The sequence below is a fragment of the Herpailurus yagouaroundi genome, unplaced genomic scaffold (assembly GCF_014898765.1).
Source record: "Herpailurus yagouaroundi ecotype Mexico unplaced genomic scaffold, PumYag 188, whole genome shotgun sequence".
Lineage (NCBI taxonomy): Eukaryota > Metazoa > Chordata > Mammalia > Carnivora > Felidae > Herpailurus > Herpailurus yagouaroundi.
In genome coordinates this window covers 7,003,905-7,017,959 of record NW_024412419.1, presented here as the reverse complement: position 1 = coordinate 7,017,959, position 14,055 = coordinate 7,003,905, and the positions used below count along the sequence as shown (strand labels likewise).

The 14,055-nt window shown below is 52.1% G+C and overlaps 1 protein-coding gene across 1 annotated transcript; it reads right to left on the bottom strand.

The window, feature by feature from the left end:
• Positions 1 to 305: 305 nt before the first annotated feature.
• On the bottom strand, positions 306 to 13,680 carry IAH1 (isoamyl acetate hydrolyzing esterase 1 (putative)). Its single transcript, XM_040496023.1, has 6 exons — positions 13,552 to 13,680; positions 12,096 to 12,148; positions 6,774 to 6,922; positions 3,862 to 4,023; positions 1,829 to 1,950; positions 306 to 638 (listed from the first exon to the last, which is right to left on the bottom strand). The coding sequence occupies exons 1-6, from the start codon at positions 13,621 to 13,623 to the stop codon at positions 456 to 458; spliced, it is 741 nt and encodes a 246-aa protein (XP_040351957.1). The 5' UTR covers positions 13,624 to 13,680; the 3' UTR covers positions 306 to 455.
• Between the last annotated feature and the right edge of the window lie 375 nt (positions 13,681 to 14,055).

The window sequence follows — 14,055 nt, the reverse complement described above, 5'->3', positions numbered from 1 at the left end:
TTTCTTCTAAGGACGTTTATTATGCAGATGCCTGTTACACTAATACTTGAACTCGTACCTTGTGGTGTTTGCTGTCTTCTAACTACTTGTGATATATTACACTTTTGGAATCTGCTAGGTGAGTGGGTGTATGTGTGAGAGTGAACAGTTCCCAGCTCAGTGTCAGAAAATCGTTTTTTATAAAATGGACTTTTTAAACAAATTTGTCTTCACCTTGTTTCCACTTATAGAGTTAATTTTGTAGCTTGGGCGCTGATGACACCTGCATCAGATGTTACCAGAACACAACACACGTAGGTACAAAGCTTTCGTAAAAATTCTGATGCTTTTATTAATCTTGGTGGCAGATGGTGTTTTTTATTCCAAGGTCATGAGCAAAGGTCTGATCGCTTATCTCAGGATCTTTGTCACACTGGCAGCTTCGTAAGTTAACAGCCAGATTGGGTTTTCTGTGGCTAATGGTCCCCGTCTCCCAGAAGACTTAGTTCGGGTTTGGCTTCTGCTACGTCTCGCCAGTAAGGGAGCAGCAAAGGCAAGGAGGAGACTTTCTTCTCGATCAGAGGCCAAAGGTGGGAGAACAAAAACTCATTTCCCTCCGGGGACAAGTGCAGTCCGTCTGACAGAAAGGACGAGAAGTCCTGCAGGGGAGAGAGTTGGGAGAGCGTGTGGGGGACGTTTCCGGGGCCCCACGAGGAGGTGCAGTTCATCGGGGGGGGGGCAGGGGAGAAGAGGCTGAACGAGTAAATAAGGTACATTCACGTGAACGACAAGAACGACCTGCGCTGTTAGAGGAGCTCAGGGCCCAGGGTGCCCGGCTGCTCCGACTCCCCTAGTCTAGGTATTCAGTCGACGGGCGGGTTATTAGGTGTAAAGAACTTGAACCATCCGGCCCAGAAGAGTGACGGTCCCGTGCTCATGGCCCCCGGGAGCCGCTTCTGGGTGAGCGGTGTCGGCCCCACGCCAAGGCCCCGTCCCTGCCAGAAGCCAGCCGGCCCCACAGGTTCACGGCTCCTCCAGACCACGGCTTCCCGAGGCCTCGGCGCTCCTCTCTGCCATCTTAGAGCGGACCTCTCGGGGAAGGCCGCTCCCTCCCCACCCTCCCCCGTCCTAGAACCCTGGGGGGTTAAATCTCCAAGGACTTCATCAGAGCCCCTCTCAGATGGACACTTAGCCCAGACGAAAGCCAGGACTCTGGCTGCGTCGCTGCCGCCCCGACCTGGGAAGCCACAGGAGGACCAGCACCAGGTCTAGGCACGGCTTTGGAGGGAGGCTGAAGCGCAGGGTTGGCTTCGCGAGGGAAGCGCCGGGCTGCTGGGTCCTGTGGACACAACTGTACGGAAAGCACCAGCGCCTTCCTCGGGGGCTGGGCTGCTCCGTGGGGACCCGCTTTCACCGTTACTGGTTGTAAACGCGCTTTCTGGCTTTAAACAAAACCATGAGAACCACATGGCTCAAAAGACGAATTTCAGCCAACACCACATCCTGCTTAAATTCATCGTTTTGCCTCTTAACGAGTTTAACCTCCTCCTCCCCCACATTCCAAAAGGACTTGCTCTGAATGTCCTTCACTATGAACCACTGATTTCAACTCCGTTCCGGGTCCCGCCCGGCTACTCAAGGGGTCCCCGGAGCAGGACGGCAGCTGCTGGGGCCGCGGAGGAACGAGGCCATGGGCGCGGTCCCGGAGCCTCCGCGCTTCCTCCTCGCAGCGCTCTGGTTTAATTGGGGAAAGGGACAGCTAACGGTCTTACCCGCTCAGAGCCCCACGGAGCAGGGTCACTTCTGCATCATCCTCCTGGCCCCGACAGGACCGAGCAAGCCCCCGTACCTGACCGTCCTTCTGCATCAGGGTCCACAGGTCAAGCACGTCAGTCCCACAGTCCTGGGCCACTTGCAAGCAGGCGCCTGCGTATTCACCAACAACCAAGTTCAGGCGATTTAGTTTGCAGCCTATTGAGAGAGAGAGTGTGGGTGGCAAGTGGCCGCTGTGCAAGTTCTACTGGCCTGGATGCTTTTCCGTCCCCGTAAATAGGCACGTGCTTATGGACCCGACCTGGGTCCGACCGTGTGAGGGCCGTCACCGAGCGCTGCTCTCCGCGGCACGGGGACGGGGGAGTGCACCATCGGTGGTCGCCACAGAGGCAGGAAAGCCCCGTGGCGGCCACCTCCTTGGCTGGAGTACAGGCCAGAGGCAAAGAGAGTGGGGGCTGAGGGGGAGGGACGGTGGGCCGAGACCCCTGAATTTGTTGTGTCATGTGAGGCCGCTGTGATACGATGGAAAGATCAGGGTTCGGCCAGAGAAGGGGGAGCTGGAAGGGGCTGCAGAGGTCCTTGGACTGGCTCACGGGTCAGTGACCTCTTTTTTTTTTCTGTACATTTGAGAACACATGTGCACGTACACACACGTGAGCACACACACGAGTGAGCACAGGAGGAGCAGAGGAGAGAATCCCAAGCAGGCTCCGCACTGTCAGCGCAGAGCCGGACGTGGGGCTCAAACTCACAACCCGGGAGGTCGTGACCTGAGCCAAAACCAAGAATCGGCCGCTTAAGCGACTGAGCCACCCAGGCGCCCCAGCGACCTTTCTCCACAAGGGGCCGGGCAGTGAATATTCCGGGCTGTGCGGGCGTAGGGTCCGTGCCGGTAACTGCTCTGCCCTCTGCCGTAGCTCAGGAGACACGCAGTATGGAAACCTGGGGGCTGGTCTTCGGTAGAACATTCCTGTAGCCAGCGGTTCACAAACCCGACCCACACCGCCATGTTCTCCACCGGGACTCGCTACGCGTCTGATAAGTGAAACACGGCTCGCACGCGGCGCCGGGTCCCGGATGCTGAGGTTTTCCCTACTCGTTCCCAAAATGTAACTCACTTGGTTCTGTGCCCACGAGGGGGTTGTGACCTGCAGTCTGAGAAGCAGATGTGGCTCTGACTCGCACACCTCTGCTCGTCCAGGCGCGGCACGAACACGCTTGCTACCTCCCGAGCGATCCTGATCCTACGCGAGGCAGACGCCGGCACGAGGGGAGGCTCCCTGGGGGGCCGCGCTCACCCTCTGGAGCTGACGACAGGCAGCGTCGTCTACCCCCGACCCGGCCCTTCCAACACCTGATGACAGCGGGCCTGGCCCCATCCTCCCTGTCTGTCCTCTTCCTCTGGATAAACTTGCCCTCCTTACCTCCTGTGGGGAACTTTCCTGGACCTTTCTGGACGCCAGTACCTTCAACAGAGTGTTTCCGTGCCTGCCACGCCATTCATCACGTGGCTGTCACGTGGCTGCCGGTGTCTGTACGGAACGGTCTCCCTCCCTACTCGACACGCGGGAACCAGGTTCTAGTCACTTCTGTGTCCTGACTTTGTACTTTACATGCTAAGACGAACGGTCGCAGGGACAGAAGTGGCTCCGTCACAGGTGCCGTGGACGCGCCCTCAGCCGAGCCTTAGTTTTGGGGAAGGAGGGGTCTCGTCGCCGAAGGCCGCAGCCCGGGCGAGGCTGCGTGGAGAAGGGAGCGCGTTGGGCCAGAGGCGGGCAGAGTGGCGGCTGCGGGCAATCGCGGTCACCGGGGTCGCTGGGAGCCTCAGTGCCACGTGGGCCGCCACACAGCTCCGCGGCCGCGCTTGGGGTCTGGCGCCGCCGGGCCGGGGCCGCCCCCTCCGCGGGGACAGTCCCTTTTCCGGGCCACCGTTCGCGCCTAGAACCTAATGGCCACTCCGCTCGTTTTGCTTACTCTCTGGTGGCTGAGAACAGAGGCCGAAAGGACTGGGCGGGGAGCCCGGCCCGGCAGCCGCGAAGCAAGGGGCCGCCCGGCTCTGGGCCCCTCGCTCGGTCCGGTCGGAGGACACGGCGCCCGCGGCCCGCTTACCTTGCGCGAGGCACTCCCGCTCCCAGGCCGCCTCGCAGAGCGGGGGCGGCGAGATGAGGACGATCCTGTGCTCCGGGACGTCCACGGACTTGAGGTAGCGCACCATGCTCTTTAGATTCGCCACGTACTCGTCCAGGGGGACGTGCTGCTTGGGGTTCTCATCTGTTGGGGGGGGGGGGGACACGGACACTTCGGCCCCAAACGCACGTTTGTCGCAAGGGACAACGAAGACTGACACGAGCTCCCCCTCGGGACGTCGCCGGGGAGTAGTTCGGACCGCAGACACAAACACGGGGTAGCGGGTGGGGGGAACGGCGGTCCCCGCTCTTCGTGGGACAGACCGCAGAGGCTCAGGCTCTGTCCTCTGGTGGCCAGCGGCCTGGGCTGTGGAGGGAGGCCGCCGAGTTCCACCCCTGCTTCCTCGCAGACCGGCCGCCTGCCCTGGGACAGATGCCCGGCTTGCCTGTACCTCGGCCTCCTCACCGGTAAACCGAGGACGATAACCGGGTCTCCCTCACGGGGTGGTTGTGAAAATCGACAAGCACGTAAAGCACTGCAGCAGGGGGCCTACCACACAGGAAGCGGCCCGCGTATGACTGCCAGCTGCTGGGGCAGGCACCTGGGTGGCTCAGTGGGTTAAGCATCTTGACTCTTGATTTTGGCTCAGGTTGTGTTCTCAGGGGAGAGTGAGCCCCACGTGGGGCTCTGCACTGACAGTGTGAAGCCTGCTGGGGATCCTCTTGCTTTCTCGCTCTCAAATAAATAAACTTAAAAAAAAAAAAAGCTGTTGCTTCTACTATTATAGTCGCAAGGACTTGTTTTTCCTTTAGAGCACGCGTGCGCACGTACAGAGGGGAGAAGGGCAGAGGGAGAGACAGAATCTTAAGCAGAATCCAGGCTCAGTGTAGGGCCCGGTGCGGCCTCGATCCCACGGCCCCGGGATCGTGTGTGACCTGAGCCGAAATCAAGAGTCGGAGGCTCAACTAACTGAGGTGCCCGGGTGCCCGGCAAAGGATGACTTCTAAATGGGCTCGCACATAAGTATCCTAAGACTCACTGCAGGTGCTTTACAAACCACATGTAAGGATAATTATAGGAGCAAAATAAAATCCCTCATGATGCCACCACCCAGAAAGCCACTGTTGGCACTCGGAGGTACTTCATTCTAGTCTTTTCCCTGTTGATAGGTGTACTTAAAAAAATAAAAGTAGCATTACACTGAAGATACATAACCATATGGTTCTTTTTTCCACCTAACATTATATCACGGGCATGTCTGTGTCCACGAACAGTCCTCAAAAACGTGTATCTGCTGGGGGACCGAGAGGAAGCTTCTATCTCTGTGCCACCCAGCATTCTATTTTTTTGCTGTTAGAAATACAATTCGCAGAAACGTCTGCACGTACGCCTGGCTGCATTACTGAATTTTTTCTCAGGCTGGATTTCTAGATGTGGGAAGTCCTCCGATGCACGCTGTCAAGTATCTTTCCAGAAAGATCACAAGGTTCCCCAGTGACTGGAAGAGAGGAGTGCCCATCTCACTCCACACTCAGCAGCCATAAGAATCAGTGCTTAAAAACACTTTCCAATCTGAGTCTTTATAATCTTTCGAGGTTATCTCATTTCACAAAGCTACTTTTCTCCTTTGTGATTTCCTCCATTGCTTTTGTGCTTGGAGTTTCTTTGTCCTAATTTCGGTGAGAAGTCGCCTTTTTTGGAGTCTCCTTTCTTACAGTTTTTAGTGTAAGATCAAGTGGAGATCTGACTTTTCCAAACAGTGGGCTCACAGGATCCACTAACACCTACGGCTCATTCGTCTTTCTCAAGGCGGCGAGCGTCCCTGCCTGCCCTGCCGCCTCCCCTGAGCTGCCCCCACCGTGTGCCCACAGATAGCATTCTTCTGGAAGCGGGCTTTCCAGAACACAGGCTGACTTCTCCCCTTCGTGCCGCACAGAGGGTCCTCCTCGCAAGAGCAGGAGGGAGAACAAGGCCTGCGCCCGCTGGTCTTCCAGAGACAGGGACACGGTGCCACTTCCCAGCACCCAGGACCGAGTCCACGCCCGGGCGGGGGTGCTCCCTGAGTTGCTCGGCCATCAGTGTGACCCACGTGGCAAGGCGGGCCCTCCACCGCCGATTCCACCAACTACTGAGAAAAACATCTGAAATCCAGCACAACACTAATGGACTCCAGAAAACATTTTCGGGGCACCCGGGCATGTCCAACTTCGGCTCGGGTCACGATCTCACGGTTCGTGGGTTCGAGCCCCGCATCAGGCTCTGTGCTGACGGCTCAGAGCCTGGAGCCTGCTTCAGATTCTGTGTCTCCCTCTCTCTCTGCCCCTCCCCTGTTCATGTTCTGTCTGTCTGTCTGTCTGTCTCTCTCTCAAGAATAAATAAACATGAAAAAAAACAAACACAGGGCACCTGGGTGGCTCAGTCAGTTGGACGACCAACTTCGGCTCAGGTCATGATCTCACGGTCCGTGAGTCAAGCCCCACATCAGGCTCTGCTGACAGCTCAGAGCCTGGAGCCTGTTTCAGATTCTGTGTCTCCCTCTCTCTGAACCTCCCCTGTTCATGCTCTCTCTCTGTCTCAAAAATAAACAAACGTAAAAAAAAAAAAAAAAAAAAAGAAAAAAACAAACACATTTTCAAGTGTTTGAGATCAGGTCTGCCAACAACCCAGGCGGGTAGAAAATAAGCTGGGAACAAAATTCACTGACATTGAAGCCAGAAGAAATACGCTTAATAAACTCTGGGAACTCATTATAAATTTGGCAAAACTCATTGTAAGTTTTCTCTCCCAAAAATCTATTGGGAGAGAAGGACACAGTTGAAAAAAATACAGAAACAAGCTGTCTTCATGTCAGGGCAGGCTAAAAATGAACTAGGAAAACACAAAAATGCCTTTACCTTTGAGCGCGCTGTCATTGGCACCGAAGAAAATTGTAACTGCTACTGGGCTGTCCAAACCGGTCCCTTTTTTGATCAATCGTGGAAGGATGATTTTGGCCCACCTGGTATTGTAGCCTGAAAATCCACGATTCAGAACATCACATTTTCTGAAATGAAGAATTTTTAAACAAAGATGAATTCCACAATCCCACAAAGAACAGTTTCTAGCCCCCTGCAGTGAACCAACAGCGAGGGTGTGCCCTCCCTCTGGGCTGTGGCACCTGCCTATGTCCGGTGGCTTTGATGTGCCTGCACTTTTTTTTTTTAAGTTCGTTTATTTTAAGTAATTCTATACCCAACATGGGGCTTGAACTCACACCTCTGAGATCACGGGTCTCATGTTCTTCCGACAGAGCCAGCCAGGCACCCCCGATGTAATGTCACTTTGAGAAAGACATGCCATCCTTAACAAGATACAGGTAAGTCCGTCACATTCCTCCACAAGAGGGGTTATGAATAATTTTGAGCAAAGGGGCTATAATCTTGTCTGCAGACTCGCTCACTCACGCATGGGCAGTGAGGTCCTTCTAACATGGAGTTTACAGCAGACGGGTCTCAGTTTGAGCATCTTCAGTAGAGTCACTAAGAAGCTGGAATCAAGGGTAATGACGCTTTGGGTAATTTGGGATGTATACAGAGTATTTTTGAGACTTTTACAGAGTATTTTTTAAGAGGCATTTTAGGTTTGCAGCAAAATTGAAAGGAAGGTACAAAGCATTCCCACACACCCCTGCTCCCCACGTGCATAGCCTCCCCGACTACCAACAGCCCCACGAGCGGCACATTTGTTAGATGTGATAAACCTAACACGTCATTACCAGTAGCACCCACTGGTTTTGATTCAAGAATTTTAATAACTTACTTAACGGCTGTGCCCCCGGGACTATGTTTATGGATGCTTCAGGCTGTTCATAATAAAAATTTTTTAAAAATGATAAATCTCAGACTTCGGTTCATGGTTAGCAAATTAATGTGGTTGACTTTGGTATAGTTCAAATTCCCACATACGAGCAACTAAGCAGAGATCCCGGGGCACCAGCTGAGAAATTCTGCGCGGCCACGAGGCCAGGCGACAGACGCCAAGCAGCAACAGGAGGGGACCTGGTTTTGACACTACTCTAAAAGCTCTCAACGTTTAGAAATCTCCGGGAAAACAACAAAAAAATTCAGCCCCATTTATTTCTAAGTGTGATTCTTGGTGTTTTTAATGCAGAATGATTACAAAAAGCAGACTAGCCTAGCCATTTTGAAGACTCCGTTTAAAATGGAATACTCTAGAATTTTGACAAGAGGAGTCGGCTTTCCAGCTCTCCAATGGTATAGTCACTGTGACACTCCCTAAGGCCGGTGTGGTGTGGCAGTCCAGCACGAAGGGCTGGAATCAGAGCGGTCGGTGCCAGGATCTCGCTGCCTTTGACTAGCACATCAGGCCTTGGCCACTTACTTAATTTCTCTGAGCTTCAGGCTCCCCAACAGTAAGAGATGAACCCAACGCCTAATCTGCAGGCAGCGTGGAAATGAAAAGTAAGGTAGTAGCCAGACACACGTAAGGCGCCCACTAAATGGCAGCTATTATAGACTGAAAAAAAGATCGTCATTAGAAGAAGGCTATGAGCCAGGAAAAAAAGACAAGTGAGGCCCAGGGTTGGAACTGTTGAAGTTCCCCTCCCAAAGGGGAAGGATATCTGAATCCCTCTGGATTGAATAACATAATCAACGGTGCCCAATTTATTCAAAAGGCTACAGAAACTGGAAAATTATGAAAGGTTTTTAGTTAAATTCATGGCTAATAAAAAGTATTTAAGTTCAGATGAAGAGAGAAGAAGAGTTAATTGAAAGATTCCTTGCCAAACATCCAGACTCTAAGATTTCCTTCCAGAAAAATGTAAATTAAGCTGCTTCATAAAACAGGCAGGGGCATATTTTTAAACGCAAACAGCAGAAGCTTTTAAAAACTGAAGTCGTGGGGCGCCTGGTAGTTCAGTCGGTTAAGCGCCTGACTTCAGCTCAGGTCATGATCTTACGGTTCGTGGGTTCAGGCCCCATGTCGGGCTCTGCACTGACAGCTTAGAGCCTGGAGCCTGCTTTGGATATTCTTTCTCTTTCTCCTCACCAACCACCCCCCCCCCCCCCCCCCCCGCCCCACCCCCAAAAAATAAAAAAAAATTTAAAAAAAAAAAAAAAAAAGAAAACGGGAAGTTTATTCTAACTCCTTCAAATCCCTCAAACCAAGTATTTTTGTTTAAAGAAATACGGAAATAAGATTGTTTAAAAACACTGATGAAACTATATCCATAAATTTTAAAAGGATTTAAATAGATTTAAGAATTATTAAAATGATTTTATAATAAGTATACAAAGATCTTATTTAAAGCTAAAACTTAAAAGATGTCACTATGGAACACAATATATTTTATTTAAAAAAGTTTTTTTAATGTATATTTTGAGAGAGGGTCACAAGGGGGAAGGGGAGGGGGAGGGGGAGAGAATCCCAAGCAGGTTCCATGCTGTTAGTGCAGAGCCCAACTCGGGGCTCAATCCCAAGAACCACGAGATCGTGACCTGAGCTGAAATCAAGAGTCGGACATTTAACTGACTGAGCCCCCCAGACGCCCCCACACTGATATATTTTAGATTCTTCACTCTCCGTGGAGGTCGTGTACACAGGGGCGGTTTTAGGGAGATGCCTCTGACTTTCAAACCCGGAAACTGGGTGACATTAAACACGGAATCAGTACACCTGAGACGAATTGAACACTAGGTTAATTAGACTTCAAAAACACCCCCAAACCACCGTGAGCGGCTTCAGGGCTGTGCAGACGGCTGAAGCAGACATCAGGAGCCCAGATCGGCAAAGAACACCCCAAGCGGTAACACAGCTGAAGACGACAGTGTCCCTCAAAGCGGCAGTTGTTTGCTGTGGCACGGAAAGAAGTCCGTCCTGGCCAAAAACGCAGGGCGGTGAAGCGGCCGCCGCCTCTGACGCCAGGCAACGCCGACTGCAGCCCCCTAGTCTCTCCCCTCCGTCGCCCGGTGGAAGAACGTGGGCCTAGGACGCCAAGGCCAGCGTCCCCTCCGTCCGGGCCCTGTTGCTCCGCCGTGGCATTTTAGTTTCTAAACGGCTCTCGCGAGTTTGGCTGGGGGGGCGGCAGGGGGGCGGCCCGGAGAGGCAGGCATTCTGGGTGGGGGGAGCCCGGATGGGGAAGGATTCACGGAGGCGAGGCCTCTTGGGGGTCAGCCAGCAGCGGCTCGGCTCTGGGTGTCAACAAGAGGCTTCGCAGGGGTTAGAGCCTGGAGGCGCAGCAGACCGCACACTGGCTACAAGTCTGTCTTGTAACTTCTCCCAATTCTGAAAAATAACTAGCTTCTAATGAAGTGGTCTTCTAGCAAGCAGATCTGCAAACTATCAATTCTGGCAGGATTTTAGTACTAAACTTAACCACTTATGAAACATCTGTATGTGGGTAAAACATTTGGAATGCCTTGTTTTCCAGGCCACTTGAATCATTATTTAGCTTTTCAGAAAAGGTTAACAGCCCAATTAAACAGTTACTGGAGTACTAAACATGAAAGCTGCTATATATCGAGCACTTCCAAGTTCAAGGCACCTGAGCAAGCACACATTAATGTTTCCGTCCTCCCAACATGACAGCAGGTGCCCTCATCATCTCCGGAGGCTCAGGACCACGGGCTCCGGAGCCTGGACACCTGCCACTTCTTAGCTGTGTGACCTTGTTATTTAACCTCCCCTCCTTATTCTTCTCACCTAGAAAATGGATCGGAGCCTAACTCATTTCGTTTATAGGCTAGTTGTAAAGATTAAATTAGCCAATACACACAAAGCATTAGTTTTTGGCACATAGCATTCAGTAAAACTTAGCTATTACAATCATCCCATTTGACAGAAGGAAAAACTGAGGCATGACGTGATATTTTCATGTTTTTAGATTAAGTCTAAATAGCGAAAGCATTTGGGAACAGAAAAAGCTAGAAGGTCAATTTTTTTCATTTCTAGTGTAGGGGATAAAAAATGGAGAAATTGAAGACGTTTTAAAACACATTTGGAAATAACTTAAAACATATTTTCTTGGTGTATTAACCATACTGGTGAAGAAGATTATCAAGTACTGATAAGCTGGTAGGACATCTAGCTTATTTCTTCTAAAGGAGGAAAAGACATGGGGTGCCTGGGTGGCTCAGTCGGTTGACCGGCCGACTTCGGCTCAGGTCACGATCTCGCAGTCCGTGAGTTCGAGCCCCGCATCAGGCTCTGTGCTGACAGCTCAGAGCCTGGAGCCTGTTTCGGATTCTCTGTCTCCTTCTCTCTGACCCTCCCCCATTCATGCTCTGTCTCTCTGTCTCAAAAATAAACGTTAAAAAAAAAAAATTAAAAAAAAAAATAAAATAAAGGAGGAAAAGACAAAACCCCTGATCAGTTTATGGATACTCTACATACTCGGTTTACTGTTTTTAATGTGGAAAATATTTCTACATATTTTTTAATCTCTTGTATTGGGGAAGTGTTTCCCTTTTGCTGCCTTCCTTAGCATATGCTTTCATCAAGTCTGGCAAACAAAATACCACAATCATCGCTATTTCTGATCTATTTTACAAAGAGAATTTGGGAGACAAAAACTTCTCTCCAAAAATGACTCTAACTTTGGTTTACGAATATATCTTGCTTTCTTTTCAAACTCCTTACTACTCATTTAAATCATACCTACTGGAGTAACTGAAAAAGACTGATCTTCTTCAGATAGTGAATAACTGTGTCTGTTTGAATCCAAACCCAATATATTTTCCACAACTTTTCGGGTTTGATTTCACGTCGGACAAAACTTTTGCGGAACCCTGAGTGCCTGCCCCTCTTCCTTCTGTCCCCCAACCTTGTATATCTACTAACCAGGAAAGGCTGGCAAAGATTAATAAGGGAGGAATTTACTGTTTGACACTGTGTCATTCACTCTCTGTCTCTTCTGAATTGCAATTACAGTTTTCAATTGATGAGCACTCAAGTATTGGGGCGCCAGGGTGGCTTAGTCGGTTAAGCATCTGACTTTGGCTCAGGTCATGAACTCGCGGTTCTGTGAGTTTGAGCCCGCATCCCTGCATCAGGCTCTGTGCTGATGGCTCAGAACCTGGAGCCTGCTTCCATTTCTGTGTCTCCCTCTCTCTCTGCCCCTCCCCTGCTTGCACTCTGTCTCTCCCTCAAAAATGAATAAACATTAAAAACAATAAATAAGTAAGCGCTCAAGTTATTAATCTAAAGACTATTCTCACCTGACCAGCTTGTCAGCCAGTGATGCTCCCCATCCACCCTGCTGGAAAGAAAACTGAAAAGAAAAAAAAAAAAGGCCATTACTACTTATCAGTGTGATTAGCCCATTTTAGTAAGGGGCATTTTGATCAGCAACTCCTTTTGTTCTCCCTTTGTACTCCCTGACTTTTTGGCCTTCATCACTCGCTTTCCATGGAGGTCATTTTAGGGATTACTATAACGAAGCCTCAGCAGCACTCTGGAAACGAGGGGGAGTTTTCTTCCCTATGGACTGGATTTGAGCCGGTCATCTGCGTTTTACTGAGACCTGATATTAGAGTCATTTTTACTTAGAAAAGCTACTTCAGTTTATGTGTGAGAGAGAAAATCAATTGTACGTTCAGGAAGGAAATGAAGTCCATGCAGTACTACATTTCCACAATCGAAAGAATAAGGAAGCTAATTCTAGAACTCAGGGGGTGAGCCTTTTTAAAATATACATTCCAGTAAGTTTGGAAAGCCCTTACTGCCCTACTTGCCTAAAAATGGCATCACTTATTGGCACGTACACAGAAAACTGGTTGAGGAAGTCACGTTTGAAGAGAAAAATAAGAACAAAACACCACACCACAGGGGTAATTTTTAAAAGTGTGCTTCCTCCCCGAAGGAGGACACATATTCGTCCTTAATGTGAGTTGAAATGATCTTGGGTGAGAAGGTGATCTACGGCGTTATTCCTGGGAGACATTTTATTCAAGATCAACTTGCTCCAGCAGAGGAAGCAGAGGTGAACTGGTTCCAGGGGTTTTCTGCACGCAACGGGCTGTACAAACCCGCAGGAAGTGATTCAGCCGCCGCCGTGCTCTCGCAGGTGACCCACCAGTGGAGCTCCGCGTGGGAAAGCAAGCACTGGCCGTGCGGTGAGCCACTGAAGGAGGCTGCGTGGAAAAGGAGGCGCACGTCCCCGCCTCAACTTGAACCAGGCCTCCCGATTCTCCCTAGGAAACTGACGAAGCGCGGTGAACTCGGCTTTGTCACTCCCAGGGCGTGGCCTGGACGAGTCACTGCACTCCCCCGCACCTGACCTCATCTGGAGGACAGGGTACACGGAACGGGTGTGCAAGTACTGCGCTGCCCACACCGTCATCCCGAGGCCACGAACAACCCGAGACGGGAACTCTGTCTGCCACGAGGTTCCGAAGGGGCCGGTTAAGACACGACGACCGTGAGGTCGCTGCTGGACGCGGCAGGCATTCCCGAGCAGATCGTGCTCAGGGGCGCTCAGCCTTCGGGGCCGCCTGTGCTGGGGGGAAACGGGGTGCAGGGGCGCGGCCTCGAGACGGGAAGATGGGAGCCTGAGAGCTGGGAGAGGAGAGCCAGCGAGGCTGCCAGGCCGGCGCTCTCAGCGGGGGCTTCGCCCAGAAGGCGCGACCGTGGACGCCCAAGGGACCGGGCCACACCAGGGCCAAGCGGCGGTACCTGGGTGATGGAATCTCCGAAGAGCAACACCCGAGGCCAGTACAGACAACTCGCCGCCTCGCACAGCGCCATATTGCCTGCCGACAGAAGGGCGGGGCGAGGACTGATATCCGGGCGGGGCGAGGGGGAGGGGGCGGGGCGGGGCGAGCGGGGCCTGGGCGGAGTTCCTCGCGGGCGAGGGGTGGTGGTGGTGGTGGTGGTGGAAGGAGGCGCCTGCGCAGTTCGTCGCCCTCCGATTATACGTCGGGGTGGCTGCCCGCCACACCCCTGGGTCCTGGGGCCGCGCTCCTTTGGCGACCGACCAGTCATTGTTAAGACGCGCGGTAGCCGTTGCCCTTGGAACGCTCATTTTTGTCCGTTTCCCAGAGCTCGGCCTCGTGCCTTCACTCCCGGTCCGTTCGTTCATCCCGAGTCTTTCCGGCGCGGAGCGTGCGTCGCCGCCTGCCCTCGGGCTGCCCACCGACCCTCCGGGAGAGGCACCTCCCCGCGCCCTGCCTGGCCCAG